This window comes from Dunckerocampus dactyliophorus, chromosome 21, assembly GCF_027744805.1.
Source record: "Dunckerocampus dactyliophorus isolate RoL2022-P2 chromosome 21, RoL_Ddac_1.1, whole genome shotgun sequence".
In the NCBI taxonomy this organism is placed as follows: Eukaryota; Metazoa; Chordata; class Actinopteri; order Syngnathiformes; family Syngnathidae; genus Dunckerocampus; species Dunckerocampus dactyliophorus.
In genome coordinates this window covers 14,952,829-14,971,532 of record NC_072839.1, presented here as the reverse complement: position 1 = coordinate 14,971,532, position 18,704 = coordinate 14,952,829, and the positions used below count along the sequence as shown (strand labels likewise).

The 18,704-nt window shown below is 48.4% G+C and overlaps 1 protein-coding gene across 14 annotated transcripts; it reads left to right on the top strand.

The window, feature by feature from the left end:
• The first annotated feature begins 232 nt into the window (after positions 1-232).
• tnikb (TRAF2 and NCK interacting kinase b) lies at positions 233-18,384 on the top strand. 14 transcript variants are annotated; one of them, XM_054765421.1, is made up of 34 exons: positions 234-584; positions 2,268-2,333; positions 4,260-4,316; positions 4,394-4,519; positions 4,857-4,967; positions 5,033-5,123; positions 5,205-5,335; positions 5,712-5,766; positions 5,842-5,920; positions 6,034-6,209; positions 6,279-6,345; positions 6,410-6,608; positions 7,234-7,350; positions 7,626-7,712; positions 7,915-8,118; positions 9,366-9,656; positions 10,309-10,473; positions 10,662-10,901; positions 11,066-11,172; positions 11,743-11,858; positions 11,948-12,036; positions 12,139-12,162; positions 12,768-12,949; positions 13,019-13,133; positions 13,344-13,493; positions 13,775-13,901; positions 13,994-14,164; positions 14,248-14,391; positions 14,460-14,594; positions 14,691-14,791; positions 14,978-15,127; positions 15,240-15,399; positions 15,735-15,874; positions 16,008-18,384. In XM_054765421.1, the coding sequence occupies exons 1-34, from the start codon at positions 528-530 to the stop codon at positions 16,089-16,091; spliced, it is 4,314 nt and encodes a 1,437-aa protein (XP_054621396.1). In that variant the 5' UTR covers positions 234-527; the 3' UTR covers positions 16,092-18,384. The 14 variants fall into 14 exon arrangements, with proteins under 14 accessions (XP_054621407.1, XP_054621396.1, XP_054621397.1 ...); XM_054765422.1 differs by lacking the exon at positions 7,626-7,712; XM_054765427.1 differs by lacking the exon at positions 9,366-9,656 and having other exon boundaries at positions 235-584.
• Positions 18,385-18,704: the final 320 nt, after the last annotated feature.

The window sequence follows — 18,704 nt, the reverse complement described above, 5'->3', positions numbered from 1 at the left end:
GCCACACTAAAATCTCTAATGTCACTGCTATGTTTGCTAACTGTGACGTAAGGTGACGTCACACGACTATGACGTACACTTCAGAAGGCAACTTGGATTTGTCCTAAAACATGTTTCCGCCGACGTGCGTGTACGCGCGTGTCTCTGTGGGCGGGGCCAGGTGGAGTGCTGCCTCTTCGCTGGCCACTCCCGGAAAGCGCGCTCCTGCTCTGCGCGTCACACACGGGCACTGAGAGTGACGCTCCGTCAAGTGCGCGCCGCCGCTGTGCACACGCTCTCTCCCTCCGCGTGCTTGTGTCCGCGCTCCCCGGCCCCTCCGTGCAGGTGGAGGCATGTAGCAGCAGCTGGAGCTCCGTGCACGTCGCTCCTTCTTCCTCATCCTGACGTCGCCCGTCCGCCTGCCCGCTGCCAGCCTCCCTGTGGCGGGAGAGGGGATCCTTTTCTCGGGTCGAGGAGCGTTCCTTCCCGCCGCTGCACGTCGGATGGTCGATGGTCGTTGAGGAAGCTTCCATCTTGAGTGCACCACTATGGCGAGCGACTCCCCCGCCAGGAGTCTGGACGAGATCGACCTGTCTGCTCTACGGGTAAGCCTGTGTGCGTGTGAGCACCTGTCTACCTCCCTCCACCTTTTGCCCCCCTCCATCACCCACCGGTACGTGTGTCTCTTACTCGTGTACGTGCTGCATTTCTCGTGCACGCGAACGTGTTTTTTTTTTTTTTTTTTTTTACAATGGCCGTCAGTAGACTGCTGCAGATGTGTACGTACACGCACGCGTACGTACGCGCGCTCGCCCTCCGTCAGTAATAGCGACGATTTCCGCCATTTCGTGATGTTGTGGTCACAGCATCATCGTCCTCATCATCTTCTTCGTGTCACGGTGGCTTGTTTGGGAGTCCACGCACGCACGCGCTTTGTGCACAGAAAGGAGACAGCTGAGGAATGTGTGGGCGTGCAGTTGCGCGTGCGTGTGCGTCTACTCTCTCTCGCCATCCCCCCTTCTTCAGTTTTCCTTCACCGTTGTACCTGCAGAGCCCCAATCAAGTCTGGACATGAAGGAGGGTGGGACTGTGTGTGTGTCTGTGTTTATATCACAGAGGTAAAGAAAGAGCAGATGTTCTTGCAGGCCTCAAATGTCTGATGAGAAATTAGGTCACACAGCCATGAGATGTGGTGGGATGCGATGCGAAGCTTCCTCATTTTGGTCATTTTGGTACCCCCTCCTTACATCCCTTTGTTGCTCCATCTTCACCTGAGCTCCTACTTAGCATCTTTGAGCTCCAGATAAAGCTGTAGAAGACATTTGTGGAGCCACCAATGGATTGTGGTCAAATGCTTTTGAGGACATGCTAGCATGCATGTAATATGGACATGTAATGCAGATATCCAGAGTTTTTATAATCATTAGATCAGTGATTTATGGATTACTTTCTAAGTAGACCATGTTGGCGGCCATGTTTTTCAACCAATCTTGCTAAAATTTTACACACATGATGATTTGGCCAAATACTCGGAAGTTACAGTAGGGTGTTTTGTAGACCAGTGTTTGACTGGCGTGAGAAATTTCAAGTCAGCCTGACTTTTGGGGTCTAACAGCGCCACCCTGTGGTGTATTTATCAGAAAAATAGGCAACGCAGTAGGGATGCATGCTTCGACACATTTTCACCCTGTGAAAGCGGCTCAGGAGGAGACGAGTCAGCTTAGACCAAAAATGTTTGACTGTTCACTGCAGGTTTTGCCCAAATCCGTTTTTAACTTTTCCTGTACAGTACACCTGTCACAAGACTGCATGCATATGCACTCAAAGGCACGTAAACAATTACACACGTCATCGCCAGGCAGTGACAACGTGCAAGTAAACACTAATAAATGAATAAAACCAAAATCAGTTATTACATACGTATGTTTAATTTGGCCTTGAATTGGTTCAAATTCGTGAGGCAAGTATACACCGTGGTCAATTCTCTATGCTTTTATTCTATAGTTTGGATTTACCATTCAATGTGGTTTGCACATTTCCACTAGGCTTGCATTGACAGGACGGATCCCATCTGTCTGTTTACACACAGATCCCATTCAAACTGGATTTTGTCTTTATGTAGTGTAAATCCAACATCATTATCCTGTCTGGCTTCTTTCAGCTTTAGCTAAGCATCATATAGCTCCTGTTTAGCTACCAAGCCTGTGTGTGCATCTAAGAGAGTTCCAAAATTTATTTCAAACGTGTGCATTTCCTGCTCTCAAACTCGTTCTGCATCTCGCTCACAGGACCCGGCTGGCATCTTTGAGCTGGTCGAACTGGTTGGGAATGGCACCTACGGCCAAGTGTACAAGGTAAGGCTTTCTGATGTTCCTCTATGATTCATTCCTCGTGTGTTGTGTATTCTGTGTAAGCTCATTAAACTGTTTCGGGGTAAACACTTCCTAGTGTGACTCTGTTTTGACTAGCTTTAGCATAACACACGTACCATGTCTCAATTGGCTCAATTCCGTACTTACACTGCGCCTGTGTCTCAAATGGAATACTTCAGTTTGTGTCCTGTGCACCAGTGTGTGCCAGTTTTGATAGTGTAGTGCTGTCGCGCTCATCATTTTGGCTGTTTTAAGTGCTGAGTGCTGACAGTGCACTCCATTTTTTGTACTTAGTTCCTGAGTGTACAAATTTTGAGTGTATTGCTGTCCAAAACTGATTACTGACGTTATTCCACTTATTGGAAATTACGATCGCAATATTTGCCCGCTTTGTCTGAGCACAGATTGAGACACTGCCGAAGTCTTTTGAGTGCATAAGTGTGTTGCACTGAGTGGTACAGCAAAATGCAGTGCACTGCAGTAACCAGATGTTGCACTCAAACACACTTACACACTTAACAGTAGCCATCTTGGATACGTATCGGAAGGGGAGGGCCTAACTTGAAAGAATGGTGGCTGAGGAGTAACCTGTAGTTGTGGAATGTGGTCAACAAGGATTTGCCACACTCACATATTGCGCACGCAGGAATTAAGTACACAGTGTACTGTATACTTACAATTAGTAGTATTCCATTTGAGACACGACAACACGCTTAAAAGAGCTTCTAGCGGGAAAAAGGAACTCCAGGAAGTTGGCTAAGGTGAAGTGAGCGCAGGTATCATGCATGTTGCCGTGGGAACGTGACATAATTATGCCGCTGCCTGTGTGTAGAATGTGAGGCTTGTCTGAACACGGCACCTGGGAAGTGTTGTTGTGCTCGAGGCTGCAGCAGCTGAAGACGTCATGTGCCGTCCATCCGAGCAATTGTGTTGCAGGTGTCAGTGTTGCAGGAAGACCGATAAGCCAACAAAGATGCTATCGCTCCCTCTCGTCTTCTATCTCACAAAGCTTTTATTGCTTCACGCGGCAGAGGCGGCGGCGGGGTCAGGTCGGTGCCACTCGGCCTGCAATCTCAACCTGAGGTCCACTTTGCATTTGACTAGTCTGGACAGAACAATTGCTAATATACAATATAGCGCAAAGTGCAGTGCAGAGAAAATTGCGTTTGTTTGTGCTGTGACATATATATAGATCGTGTAGATGGGGATCAGTATTACATAACAATTTCATTCCTGATATCTGGAACTTGAGTGACAAAATCTCAGATATGGTTGCCATTTAAGTACAGCGGAACCTTCCAAAGTTAAACAGTTGGCAGTCCAAACCGTTATTGTGTGTCAAAGAATGATGATAACCTTGGAACAGGAAATGTTTTGAAAATAGGAAAGGGTCCGACTGGCTGATCAGTACAGTACAGAGAAAGCACCACAGTTAAATATTACATGGCAATACCCAGAAAGCGCAAAGGGTGAGTAGTTTTTACTTTATTTTAGTTTCATTACACCGTCTTGGGATTCTTTTTTATACTTTTATGACATGAATGTAAAAATGTATAGTTAATAAGGCAGTTTAACCCCGGAAGATAATTCTTCTAAATTTGTTTTGAAATTGGAGCAACGAGTCAACGGAACAGAATGTTCACATCAGAGGTTTTGCTACAACACCAATATTCAGCTTTTTGACTGCTCTGATATTCCGCTGCTGACGATGTGAGCACGGAGGAGCAACGGTGTGTGTGAATGTTGTTGCTGTTCTCTTGTCTGCCACTAGGAGAGAAACCATGTAGGACGGCTGACATTGTGCACATTTCATTATTTGCACTTTATTAGCATTTTTGAAGAGAAAGTGCAGCGTAAAACACTGGTGACACATCCTCATCATTAAAACTTGTCTTTGTGTGGTGTCAGGGTCGCCATGTCAAAACTGGACAGCTGGCTGCCATCAAGGTCATGGACGTCACAGGAGTATGTAACACACACACACACACACACACACACACACTTGCATACTTCAGGTTCTCACAAGTGTGTGTATGTGTTAGGATGAGGAGGAGGAGATTAAAGCGGAGATCAACATGCTGAAAAAGTACAGCCACCACAGGAACATCGCCACATACTACGGCGCCTTCATCAAGAAGAATCCTCCCGGCATGGATGACCAGCTATGGGTGTGTAGCATCCAACCATATACATTTTTTTTTTATGACAAACATATACACGGCTCTTAAATGTCCCCCGTTACGCAAAAGTGACATTTTAATGATGTTATAAGGCTAATATGAACCTAATTGTAAGCACTAAATCTGAGAAAAACTTTTTTTTTTTTTCACTGTTTTGCTCCACTTTTGAGAGAAGAGGCCCTCAAACGCCATAAATGTCATGAATGTAAACCCTGTCAAAAAATAGTGGGGTGGGAGACATTTATTGCAAAATAGTGTAATACGGGACCTTTAAATATCACGTGGTCTTGGAGTCCATCTTGATAATGTCGGTTGTGTGCTCCAGCTGGTGATGGAGTTCTGCGGCGCAGGCTCGGTGACAGATCTCATCAAAAACACCAAGGGGAATTCTCTGAAGGAGGAGTGGATTGCCTACGTCTGCAGGGAGATCCTCAGGGTGAGCTCGCAGCACAGCAGCAGTAAAAAGCGTCAGTCACTCATGCGCAGCATGTTTTCCTGCAGGGTCTCACCCACCTCCACCAGCACAAGGTCATCCATCGGGACATCAAAGGTCAAAACGTGCTGCTGACAGAGAATGCAGAGGTCAAGCTAGGTGAGCTTTGTGCTTCCAAAATGACTTTAAAAAAAAAAATGTAAGTTGATTACAGTCTTGACCATGTGTGTGTACGTGCAGTGGATTTTGGCGTGAGCGCTCAGCTAGACCGCACGGTGGGACGAAGGAACACCTTCATCGGGACACCATATTGGATGGCGCCGGAGGTCATCGCGTGTGACGAGAACCCAGACGCCACGTATGACTTCAAGGTAGAGCGCATGCACGTGTGGGCCTTGTCGGGGTGTCCAAAGCGTGCATTTTTGGCCCGTAGTCATTGACTTTTATTGTCTTTTAAAATTATTTAATTCATCATTCACAAGCTATATGACATATATTAAAGTTTGGACACCCCTGTTGATGGCGGTCAGGAGATGTTCAGTGTCGCCATATCAGCGTCTTTTCAAGTTTGAGCTGCTGAAATGATCTGCAAAAAACTGAAGTCTGAGTGGGAATAAGTGTAAGAATGCAAGAGGGGGACAGATGGCGGATATTTTTATGACTTAACAAGTACACGGAGCAGCCAGTTCGTTAGCTTGTTAGCACGTTAGCTGCTTGGCTATGCAAACATTTCTCTCTTTTTCGCAGAGTGATCTGTGGTCGCTCGGCATCACGGCCATAGAGATGGCGGAGGGAGCGCCACGTAAGTGTCAAACATCTTCACTGGACCCTCATTTCTTCTTTTTTTCACGTCATCTTCCTTCCTTTTCCTCATCAGCGCTGTGCGACATGCATCCCATGAGAGCACTCTTCCTCATCCCCAGAAATCCCGCCCCCAGACTCAAGTCAAAGAAGTGGTGAGTCATGTGATAAAATACACATATATACATACTCGGGATGGGCGACACCGCAACCTTTGGTATCGATGCATGCACTTTGAGCTTGTAAAGGTGTGTGTGTGTGTGTGCAGGTCCAAGAAGTTCCAGTCGTTCATCGAGAGCTGCCTGGTGAAGAGCCACAGTCAGCGGCCCAGCACCGAGCAGCTCCTCAAGCACCCCTTCATCAGGGACCTTCCTAACGAGCGGCAGGTCCGCATCCAGCTGAAGGACCACATAGACCGCACCAAGAAGAGGAGGGGCGAGAGAGGTGAGGAGATGATGCGCACCAGCAGCATCATCAACACGAGGGCGTGTCCTAACCTGTGTCTGTCTCCAGATGAGACCGAGTATGAGTACAGCGGCAGCGAGGAGGAGGATGAAGAGCGGGACATCGGCGAGCCCAGGTACAACGATAATGCCCTCGCTTCTGCTAGCAGGAGCACCTCCCTATCGTCTCTCTTCCTGCAGCTCAATCATCAATATTCCCGGGGAGTCCACTCTGAGGCGGGACTTCCTGCGTCTTCAGCTGGCCAATAAGGAGCGGTCGGAGCTGATCCGCCGCCAGCAACTTGAGCAGCAGCAGAACGAGGAGCACAAGCGCCAGCTGCTGGCCGAGAGGCAGAAACGTATCGAGGAGCAGAAGGAGCAGAGGCGGCGGCTGGAGGAGGTCATTACATTTTTTTTTTATTAACATGATTTTTTTTCTTCTGCGCTACAGGGTGTCCCTAAACTCTTGGCATATAATATACATACATTATAAAAGAAAGAAATAATTAAAATTGATTACAATTAAATAACTGTGTGAATAATTGTGTTAAAACATTGAATACATGCAAAATATATTTTGTATAATAATATCAAATATATATATAATTTATTTAATGAATAAATGAAATGAGAAAGAAGATAATTTTATAAGATATGCATTTTTACCTATGTATCCAGACTTTCGCACCATCCTGTATCTTATATCCATCAAACTAATGAGGCAAGATGTTTTATCACTGCTGGCTTTGTTGGGCAAATTGTAGTTTGGTGCAGATCCAGATAAAGGTACGGCTCAAGTCATTTATTTCCAACTTTATTCATTACTTGCACTGCAGCCAAGTAGATCAGTGAGCCACCACATCCAGCGGATGGAGCCGTCATGAAAAAAGACGGTTTTAACCCACTTCCTTGTGCGTCACTGCCACCCACAGGACTGGAGCGGAGCTGCGCCATCTGGCATGTCGAGCCATCAATGATATTTTGTTGTGTGCTCTAATGAGTGACATTCCGTATTCGAACCGCAGCAACAGCGCCGCGAGCGAGAGATGAGGAAACAGCAGGAGCGGGAGCAGAGGAGGCGCTACGAGGAGATGGAGCAGATCCGCCGCGAGGAGGAGAGGAGACACGCTGAGAGAGAACAGGTGAGGCGGCAATGGGTGTACAAGCTGCTCGATGCTGGGGATCACATGACTGGAGACTGCCTTGCTGTTGGTTGCTTGATGGCTCCACTTGCAAACACTAACACACACATAGCTGTACCTTTTAAGTTTCCCTCCTGATATTTCTAATTCCTCTATCCTCGTCCTCCTGTGTGTTCTCTTCCTGCTGTGGTGATGCGGCTGTCTGTGATTGGCTCCTGTCCCGCCTCTTTCGTTTGGCTCTTTGATGCTTCTGCGCCGCCGCCCATGGCGCTTAGGAGTATATCCGTAGACAGCTGGAAGAGGAACAGAGGCAGCTGGAGATCCTGCAGCAGCAGCTCTTGCAGGAGCAGGCCTTACTGCTGGTAATGTCAAACGTCTCCATGGCAACCACATAGCGCCTGTGACAGTGAGGCACAGCTGGAATGCAACTACAGTGCTATAGCTGTGAAGTTACTGTTGTAAACTGGTTTTGAATGCAATAATCAGAGGGAAGTGTAAGTGACGTCATACTGACTAGAATGTAGTCCGATGTCCTGAATTGAACCTTCCTTTTACCCCCTGCAGGAGTACAAGAGGAAGCAGATCGAGGAGCAGCGCCAGGCCGAGCGTTTGCAGAGGCAGCTGCAGCAGGAGCGAGCCTACCTGGTGTCTCTGCAGCAACAGCAGCAGCAGGATCCACAGCGCCCCCCGCAGGACAAGAAGCAGCTCTACCACTACAAGGACCAGGCTCCAGGTGCCGCCAACGACAAGCCCGCCTGGGCCAAAGAGGTAGGCGTCACGGCCGGCGACATCTTGCCAAGTTGTTTGACACCCGACCATGACTGTCAATCAATGTTGTTTTTGTTTTTTTATACGCAGCTTGTTTAAACTGGATTCCACTCGCCTTGGCCAACCTGCTTTTCCTTCTTTATTTTGAAATGTTACACCTGACATGTCTGTGAATATTGTCATTCATCCAAGTTGTTGTATTCTCAGGGCATTGAATCGATCGCAAATGGACTGTTCATTTTGCCTCTCATCCAAGGGGATGGTGCAAAATCCAAGCATTTCTTCTATGAGGTGGAGGCACAGGGCAAAACTGGTTTCACTCTTTTGTGGTGCAAAGTGTTCAGGGTGTTAGCAGGTCAGAATGTAACACTGGTAACCTCCAAGACAAAGGCTGGTACACCCCAAAGACCGGATACCCCTTTACAAATAACACGACGCAACCACTTTTGCTTTTTACAACTGAATGGAATACATACGAGGGTACTTCCAGGCAGAGGCCTCATTCCACTGTAGCTTAACGACCAGTCTTGTATGGGGCGTGCCTCTACCTTTTAGAGTATAAATGTTTGGATCTTGCACCATCCCTTCAGACTAGAGCTGTCCTATCTAGTCTTTGAGCATGAACTGATGAAGCCTGCTTGAATAAGAGGTGCTCCATTTGCGATTGATTCACTGCACTGAGTTACATCTGACACTTTGATGCCACTTTCCTTGTTCAAGTCAGTTATAACCGTAAATGCTCTAATTATCTAATTGAATCTTGAATTATATCCAATGTGCGATTCACCCTAACCATAAAGAGGATGTGCATTTACTGGAAGTCGGTGATAATTGTAGAGCGGCAGCTATTCTCATCTTGTTAACCTCTTGGACCCTGCGACAAAGGAGGTTGCCTACAGTGACAGCTGAGGCCGTCGCTTATTTGCTTTTGTAGACCAAAGCACCCGGCGACTATTGGGGACCTTTTGGGTGGTTAAGTGAACACAGACGTTAATTGGAGCATTTACTTCGCAGTTGGAAAGAAAGATGATCGGATGACACGGGGAGACTTGTTCACATGTTCTGTTCACATCCCTGATTCTTTTTAGGTGCACATGAGTTTGGTGTTTACATGTTCTAAAGTGCTACTCTGACAAGGTGGCATTCATGAGACAATGGGGTGAAATTCACTGTTAGCAACCACTGCGTTTTTTTTGTGAGGATGAACAGATGGTTTGTTTTCATGTTTTCATCACCTCGCTGCACAGGTGATGCGTCGAGCTCAGAGCAACTCGCCTCGCATTCCCCCCAAGAAGTACCACTCCTTTAGGCAGCCTCGAGACACCAACCTGGACAACCTCCTCTTGCTTCCCGGTTACAAACCTCGCAGGCCCCGCCCCCCTTCCTACCCTGCCCACGTCAGCCCCTCCAAGAGTTACGACCACAACTACCACCACGGCCACATGCCGCGAATCCGCATCACCTGTGCCCCAGAGCAAGCCCCGGTGGCGCTCCGAAGGAGGAGCCCGGATACCCGAGGGCGGAGCCCCAGCCGCCGGGTCAGTCAGGAGGGCAGACAGAAGCTGCTCTTGCTCTCTTCGGAATCCAACTAACACTCTTAACCTTTAACCCCTGCTAACTGCTTCTTTGTCTAACCAGGCAACTTCACTTCCTCTAACAGGGGGCGGAGCCAAAACATCCATAGCTACCATTGGTGTGTCACGTTACTTTTACGCTTCATCTTTTATTTTGAGCTAACCCTTCTCCTGCAGGCTTCTTCTTTTGGACACTTTGGACTCTTTGTCTTTTGACACATGCGACTTTGATAGAACATATTCATTGTTTTGTGAATCATTTTCATCACGTAGCACAGCTCTGGATGCGCCACAGCAACACAAGCTTCATTAATCTCTGCTTCTTTCTGCACACTTTTAGGGCATATGCCCAGGCTTGCCCCCTAGTGGCGGCTGGTGGACAGATGTAGGACAGCTAGAGCTATAATCAGCCTGTCTCCCTGTGGACGCCAACATAGACACACACACTCATGTCCCTCCGAGCCTCAGAGGCACACTTCACGCATACGTTAACATTACCTCCACGGTGTTACTGCACGCAACCAAAAATCATGTTTGGGTAGATATTCCAAGTGCATGAAGCTGCCACGTGCCCCACTGCATGCTGGGAGTGACTGTGGTCTGATGTGTGTGTCAGGTGGACGAGCGTTATGTGATCAACAGACAGACTTCTCCTGCATTGCAGCATAAAGTCTCCAACCGGATCTCGGACCCCTCGCTGCCGCCCCGCTCCGAGTCCTTCAGCAGCAGCGGCATCCAGCAGGCCCGGACTCCGCCCATGCACCGCTCCGTAGAGCCGCAGGTGCGTGCAGCTGCTGTCAGTCACACTTAGCCACGCCTCCACACGTGGATCTAAACACTCTGGTGTGAATGAACATGGATGTTGCCATGCATGATGTTCTTTCTCTTCCTGACCACCGATGTGCTCCTCCTCCTCGTCCTCCTCCTTCTTCTTGCCTGCTTCCTGCTTGCGTGCGTGTGTGCGCGCAGATGGCCCACCTGGTGCAGGTGAAGAGTCACGGGCTGTCAGGCTCACAGTCTCTGTACGACCCCCACGGCGTGTCCTCTTCCACGGTGTCGCCCTCCCCCTCCCGACCTCCCATGCCCCGGCAGAACTCCGACCCCACCTCAGACACCCCTCCTCCCATGCCTCTCTCACGCCTGGCGCCCCCTCTTGACAAGCTGGACCGCAGCTCCTGGCTGCGGCAAGACGACGACATGCCCCCCAAGGTCTCTGCATGCTCCCTCCTGTATGCGCGTGTGTGCACTTGTGTGCATGTTGTGTAGTGTGTGTTTATGTGTCTGGCCTCATTTGATCTCCTTCCTTTTTGGGTTGTGTGTGTTTTGTTTGCACATGTGACCTTCAGCGATATTCACCTACATGTGTCCCTCAGGTTCCTCAGAGGACCACGTCCATCTCCCCGGCTTTGGTCAGGAAGAACTCACCTGGAAACGGTCCTGGACTCGGACCACGGGCTGGAGCTCACCTCATACGGGCCAGGTACACACACACACACACACTAACACAAAATGGCGTGTCTGTGATGACTGTATGTGTTTGAGTGCTCTAACTCTTCTCCTACTGAGTTACTGCACACAAAAGGGTGAAAATACCTGACAACATGCAGCCCTACTGTATTGCCAGTGATGTTATTTATCTGACAAATACACCACGTGGTGGCGCTGTTACTAAACATCGTAGGTCAAATTGACTTGAACCTTCTCACACAGCTCTATAAACCACCCACAGCAACTTTAGAGTGTTTAGCCAATCACAGCAAGATTTGGGACACACCTTGACGTGACTGGCTAGCACATATGTCAAATTTGAGCAAGATTTGTTGAAAAACATGGCTGCCATCTTTGCAGAGGCAAGGGTGGGACTTAGCAATTATTTGCCCATAAATAATTGACTATTTGTGTAATTATTATTCAACTATGGTGATATCTGCACTGCATTTGTTACCATGTCTTCCAGAGCATTTTGACCACAACCCTAAGGGGGCGCTACTAATTCACATGTCTGAATATGCAATGTTTGCCACATTAATTAATGTTTGTGTCGTCATAGCAACCCTGATCTTCGGAGGACTGATGTTTCCATGGATACACCCCTGAAGAGAACGAGCAGTGGCAGCTCCTCCAGCTCTAGCACCCCCAGCTCGCAGGGAGGCTCTAATGAGCGAGGTGCTGACACACTGCGTACAGCATACCTACATAATAGAACGTGGTGTGTGTGTGTTAGGTCGTAATGATTAATGTGTGTGTTTGTTCAGCAAATGCAGCCATGAAGACAGAAGGCATAGTTCCATCAGACGAGGCCAAGGAGGACAGCAGAGACGTGTCGCGACCCAGTCGACCTGCAGTGAGCACATGAACACACCTCATCCAGACACACACACTGTGCTCTTACTTTATTCGTGATCATTTCTTCTCTCTTCTCACCCTCCATCCTTCCTTCCATCAGAGCTATAAGAAAGCTGTAGACGAGGTCAGTGGTACGACCCCCGCCCCCAACCCCACCCGGCCCCCTTCCTCTTGAACACCCCCTCCACCCGAGTGAGACTCCTTGCCTTCGCCCTCACATGCAGCCTCCCATTAGCACGTTCAGCATGCTAACTACTCTCTGCAGCACATCAGATGCACCGCAGGGTTGGCAGCTGTGGATAAGTGGTTGAGAATGTGACCTGTTGCCAAAGGGCACAAGATTCAACTCCCCTCTACCAGCATAGGGAAAAGGGCGGGGGAGTGAATGTGCTGCATTTTTACCCGATCTTGTCCCAAATCAAAACCCGCACTTCCTTCCTGTTACCGCTCCTCCTTCTTTGCTGGTGGAAGTCAAATATCAAGTTGAGGTTTGGGGGATGCACAAGTTCCCTGACTTTTGACCTTTAACCCCCCCCCCCCAGCATGCCCCACCCACGTTCCCCACTTCTAGTTTGCAGCGTGTCTCGATTAGCAATTAGCATCCACCTAAGTGCAGTTCCGATTTCTACCTTCTATGTCTCATTGGGATGAAGGATGACTAGATGACATTCTAAGCTTCATCCATTAACCAGCTCGTTTGTAACCCCTCCCGTCCGCCTCCACTTCCAGGACCTGACGGCGTTGGCCAAGGAGCTGCGAGAGCTGCGACAGGGGGAAGAAACCAGCCGGCCGCCCGTCAAGGTGACAGACTATTCCTCCTCCAGCGAGGAGTCTCACAGCAGTGAGGATGAGGAGGGAGAGGGCGGGGCTAACGACGGAACGGTGGCTGTCAGCGATATTCCTCGCATCATGTGAGTACCAGCAGGTGGCGCTAGTGTGAAACAAAGTGGAACCGAGTGGTGAAACAAAACCTCTTTCAGGCCTGCAGCCAGCCAAGGAGCCAACGAGGCCCTCGGTATGATGGGAGGCCACAACGACTCGCATGGTGACTCGTATGGAAACAACTCCCAAGACAGCACCCTGATGATGCGTGAGGTGAGCACCTTCGGACATTTACAGCCTTCCCAGCCAGCCGCTGTCATCACTGCTTCTTGTGTAGCCTAACTTTTAAGTTAGGACTGTGCTCCTTGGGGGTTTTGCCACCCCCCGCCTATCTAAAAAGCACAGCGTGGTTCCTGCCAGCCTCTGTCAATCACAACCGCCCTGCACGTTCACAGCCGCCCGCCCCTTTCTCTCTTCTTCCAGAGACTTGGCGAGCGGAGGCGGAGCTCGACCGCCAGCAACGGCGTCCTCGGCATTGCTAATCTCTTTACCGACACCTCAGATCTCCCCGATTTGGTGCAGCAAAGCACTTCCCCCCTGGTTCCCCTTGGCGGTGACGGCCCCGGGGCCCAAGTAGGTCGAATGAATCCAACGTTTGGCCCTGAAACCGTCACCTTGTCATCCCCACACCGTGATCCCACTCCCACTGTTCCTGCTGTTTGTTTAGTGATGGTGTCATTTGGATATGCAGAAAAAACTGTCTCTGCTCCTATGATTCCTCCGTCGCTCCTTCAGGCTTCTAGCCTTCGACCCACAAAGTTCCTCCCATGTTACCATAGCAACTTTTAATTGAAGACTTTCAGTGAAGACTCTTCGGCTTGTGGCTAAGCTGTGTTTTCTCTTGTGTTTGGTAGTACGGGATGGGAGGAGGAGGAGGCGGCAGCGGCGGTGGCAGCTCCAAGGCCTCCTTCACGCCATTTGTGGATCCCAGGGTTTACGGAACTTCCCCGACGGACGACGAGGACAACATCTCTGCTTCAGGTGGCCTTCAAACACTTGACATGTTGTGTTTTAATGATGCACGTGCAAACCGTCTGACTCGCCGCTGCTCGTTTGTAATCGTGTTGTCCCAGCTATGTTTGCTGACGAGCTGCTTAAGCAGGAGCAGGCGCGCCTCAATGAAGCCCGCAAGATCTCTGTGGTCAACGTCAATCCCACCAACATCCGACCGCACAGTGACACGCCCGAGATCCGCAAGTACAAAAAGCGCTTCAACTCCGAGATCCTGTGTGCCGCTCTGTGGGGTGAGCCGGTCGTCATTTGTGTGATCTGTGACGCTTTGGACTCTCACATCTGCTTAGACGCTCTTGTATGTGTGCTTGTGCAGGAGTGAACCTGCTCGTGGGAACCGAGAACGGCCTGATGCTGCTGGACCGCAGCGGGCAGGGCAAAGTCTACAACCTCATCAATCGCCGCCGCTTCCAGCAGATGGACGTCCTTGAGGGTCTCAATGTCCTGGTCACCATTTCAGGTGGGCTCTTTGGAACACGCGGGACACGCTCGTCGAGGTTCAAGTTCAACATGTTTCCTTTGGAGCAGGCAAGAAGAACAAGCTGCGTGTTTACTACCTATCCTGGCTGAGGAACAGGATTCTACACAATGACCCTGAGGTGGAGAAGAAGCAGGGCTGGATCACTGTAGGCGAGCTGGAGGGATGCGTGCACTACAAAGTTGGTATGGAGGTCTTGTTCGCATCACAGACAGCTTCAAGAAGGACACATTCTTCAAAATATGGCAGAACATTGAACTCAACTGTGTTCTGTGCTGCAGTGAAGTACGAGAGGATCAAGTTCTTGGTGATTGCCTTGAAGAACGCTGTGGAGATTTACGCCTGGGCTCCTAAACCTTACCACAAGTTCATGGCCTTCAAGGTGAGGCATCTTGATGAATAAATCAGAGGTTAGACTAGAGTTGTCCCTGAACCTTGGTTATACATCTTTGCAAGACATTTAGAACAATTGTATGCTTCCAACTTTGTGGGAACACTTTGGGGTAGACCTTTATGTCCCCTGTGCACAAAGCAAGGCCCATAAATCATCACTCTTGTGTTGTGTCAGTCCTTCACGGAGCTGCAGCACCGCCCCCTGCTGGTGGACCTAACAGTGGAGGAAGGGCAGAGGTTAAAAGTCATCTATGGCTCCAGCGCAGGCTTCCACGTCATTGATGTGGACTCTGGCAACCCCTACGACATCTACATCCCCTCACATGTAAGTATAAGGAAGAAGGACCTGTCTCAGCATCATCTTGTTTCCGTGGCGATGGAGAGGGGAACAACCACCACCAGCTTCCTTTGAGCTTTTGTGTGTCGTACCTTGACAGATTCAGGGGCAGGTGACCCCGCACGCCATTGTAGTTTTGCCCAAGACGGACGGCATGGAGATGCTGCTGTGTTACGAGGACGAGGGTGTGTACGTCAACACCTACGGCCGCATCACCAAAGATGTGGTGCTGCAGTGGGGCGAAATGCCCACCTCTGTTGGTACGTCCTTTAGCCTGATCATTTTCCCCGCTGCATATCTCTTGACCAATTTTAAATGCATAATCATTGTAACTGCACTTGTCCATTGTAATAGATGCCGTATATCACATACAACAACGTGACATTAAGAAGTGGGACAGAAGGACGCAAACTTTATTTTAAGATGTGTAGCGAAGCCTTTTTCTTTTTCTTTTTTTACAAAGTTATCCTCCACGAAGCTCTCAAAAGTGGAACAAACAAATGAGGGAGATGATCGATTTTTTCCACGTTGTGTCTAAACAGATGGAACAGACTCTAGGAACTAATGTGACCTTAAAATGTGCATGTGTGTGTAGCATACATCCATTCCAACCAGATCATGGGCTGGGGAGAGAAGGCCATTGAGATCCGCTCGGTGGAGACGGGACACCTGGACGGTGTTTTCATGCACAAGCGAGCTCAGCGATTGAAGTTCTTGTCTGAGAGGAATGACAAGGTGAGAGCGCCACACTTGTATGTTGAATGTTAGCTGCGTTTTACAAATTGCAGATGCCTCTGAGCATTAAAGGTCAACAAGAAGTGATGATACAAGCTCATCCACTGGCTTTGTGTGTCTTCATCTTTTCCAGGTTTTCTTTGCATCCGTGCGCTCCGGAGGCAGCAGCCAAGTCTTCTTCATGACCCTCAACAGAAGCTCCATGATGAACTGGTAACCCTCTCATCACTCCCAACATGGCCGCCGCCACCAGAGACGAGGGATGTCCGGTGTTAGTAACAGAGTCTTCAGGCAGTGTCGCCCTGGACCTCCGTGACGCCTTTGCTCCCACTCGAGGCTGGCATCGCTTCGGACTTGGATGACATGACGCCGAGTAGCCTTTGACTTCCCCTTGTGGCCGACCGGGGAACTGCGGACAAGTTGTAGCACATAAATTCTTTTTTTTTTTTTTTTTTTTTTTTACTTTCTGGAACTGCTCCAATCCAGCGACATCTTTTTTTGCACCGGCTACTAAGGACACGTCAGAAACAAAATCCCAAATGGACGTGTCACTTGTTGTTTTTCAAAATAGGGGTGTTTGTGTAATAATAGCCAATGAGTAAATAACTTATTCTTTTGATATATTGTGAAGGAAAAAGAGGGAAAACAACTTCTCAACAAAGATGATAGCAATGCTTTTTAGGGAGTTTCTGGTCAGTTTTGGCAGTGATGAGTAGTCATGAGGGAGCCACGAGTCAACATCCATAAATAACTTGATGATTTCTTTGCTCCCTCACTTCCTGTAAATTTCCTTTTGTGTGCCGTTTCTTCGTCAGTCCACTGGAAAGTGATATTCTCTCTTTTTCCTTCAAGCTAAGGCAGAGTAGCTGTTTTGTTCTCAGTGAACCAAGCCACAACGGTCGCCATCGGTTGGTTGGCTTGCTTGTTGCAAACAGATCTTCACAATTTGTCGTGCAAATGCTTAAGATAGTCAACCAGTGTGCAGCAGAGGCGACTACCTTGTAGCTAATGATTTTGAATATTATTTTGAGCGCTGTGCTCCTGATGATGACGATGTTCTCATGCATTTAAACCACTTGACAAAGGGTGCTGCTCACAGTGTGAACATTCATCAAAGTGCTGCTCAAAGATCTCCTGTCGCGCTCGCCACCAAAATGACACAAAGGGAGCTTTTTGAGGCTCATCGTGCAGATATTTTCTTATCGGTTCCTAATTTAGTGGCCCCCTCTCGATCTGCTGCCGTCTGCGTGCAATGCAACCGTGTAAATACTCACTGTTTTTGGACACACGATACTACCCAGATTGTAGTCTCTCCTCCTTGGATGGGAGTTTTGCACAACATGCTTGGGCTCACTTTAATTGTGCATTTTGCATGCTAACACACCTCGTTGTCACTTCTTGGTCGGACACATGACAACATTTAACGTCAGCAAAATTGTAGAAACAAAAAATGTACTCGCAAGCACATGTGCATAGCAAAGCTAGTTCTTCTGAACGGATGCCCTTAAGAAAGTCACTTATTTTACCACAGCAGTGTCTGACAGCATCCCCACTCAGACTCGCCTCTGGAGCTCCTGTCCATCGCCCATCCGACTAGTGCGACCTGCCTCCTCTACCCACTGTGTGGTGCCAATAAAATCACGCCAAGAGGGGCTCTAAATGTGACTTATGGTCAAAGTGGCATTAGGACAGAAATGCTGCATAAGAGAGTAGTCTGGCTGGTGCGTTCTGTCAGCATCCTTTAACACACGGTGGTCCAGCATCACTCAGGAAACACATTTGTGGTACTTTGCCATGCATTTTCCACCACTGCCACTCGTGGTGAGCAAAATGCACCTATGAACATTCATGTAACCGTGACATCAGTCATGGACATGATTGATTCATTCATCTTCCACTGAACCGCTGAATTTGTTGGGATTTTTCTTTTTAAGATGTGTCGCTCCCACTCCACAAAGAGCAGGAGGTCGGGGGGGTCTCCCACCTGAGCACAAACACAATTTTTTTTTGTGAGGCTCATCTTTTACTTATTCTGTTTATGCTGATTAATGTACAAGTAGGTGTAAGCAAGCCATTCTGCGGCCAGCTGCTGAAGCCTTTTACATCTATAGGATGTTCACCTTAGTAGTGGACATCCTGTGCGCTCTCTATACATATATTTACACTGTATATCTTACTCTTCAGTTTTAGGGAAAGACAGACATGTTCACTGGAAACTTAGGTGTCTTTCTACGGATTAGAAAACATAGCTATAACAATTTCTTAAAAAAAAGAGGTCAACACTGTTTTTATTGTGGTATTTGTATTTCAATTTTTGTATCAAGACTGTGAACAGCTGTCTGTGTGTGTGCGTGTGCGTGTGTGTGTGTAGGACAAGTGTGCACAGGTGTGTGACATGCATGTGTGTTTTCACCCTCGTCTGGATCACTGGAATCAAACCTCAACCCTAAGGACACACATCTGTGATGTTGGAAATCTAGAATAAACATCCTCTCCTTGTACAGCATCAACAGCAGATTGGCTCTTTGTTTTCACTCCTCACTAAATGATCAATAATCCGTTACATAAAATTATCAATAATCTTACATAAAATGATCTGGGTTGGAATCTCAGTTGTAACATTCCTGTGTGGAGTTTGCCTGTTTTCCCACGCTTGCATAGATTTCCTCCAGGTACTGTGGCATCCTCAACATCTCAAAAACACACATTAGGCTAATTAGAGACGCACACCTTTAGGCATTGTACAGTCTCCATTACTCTCCAGACCGTGAGGGTGACGTGCAAAACCACTCGGCTACTGCAGACTCGAGCATAATGTTTCTGTAAATAA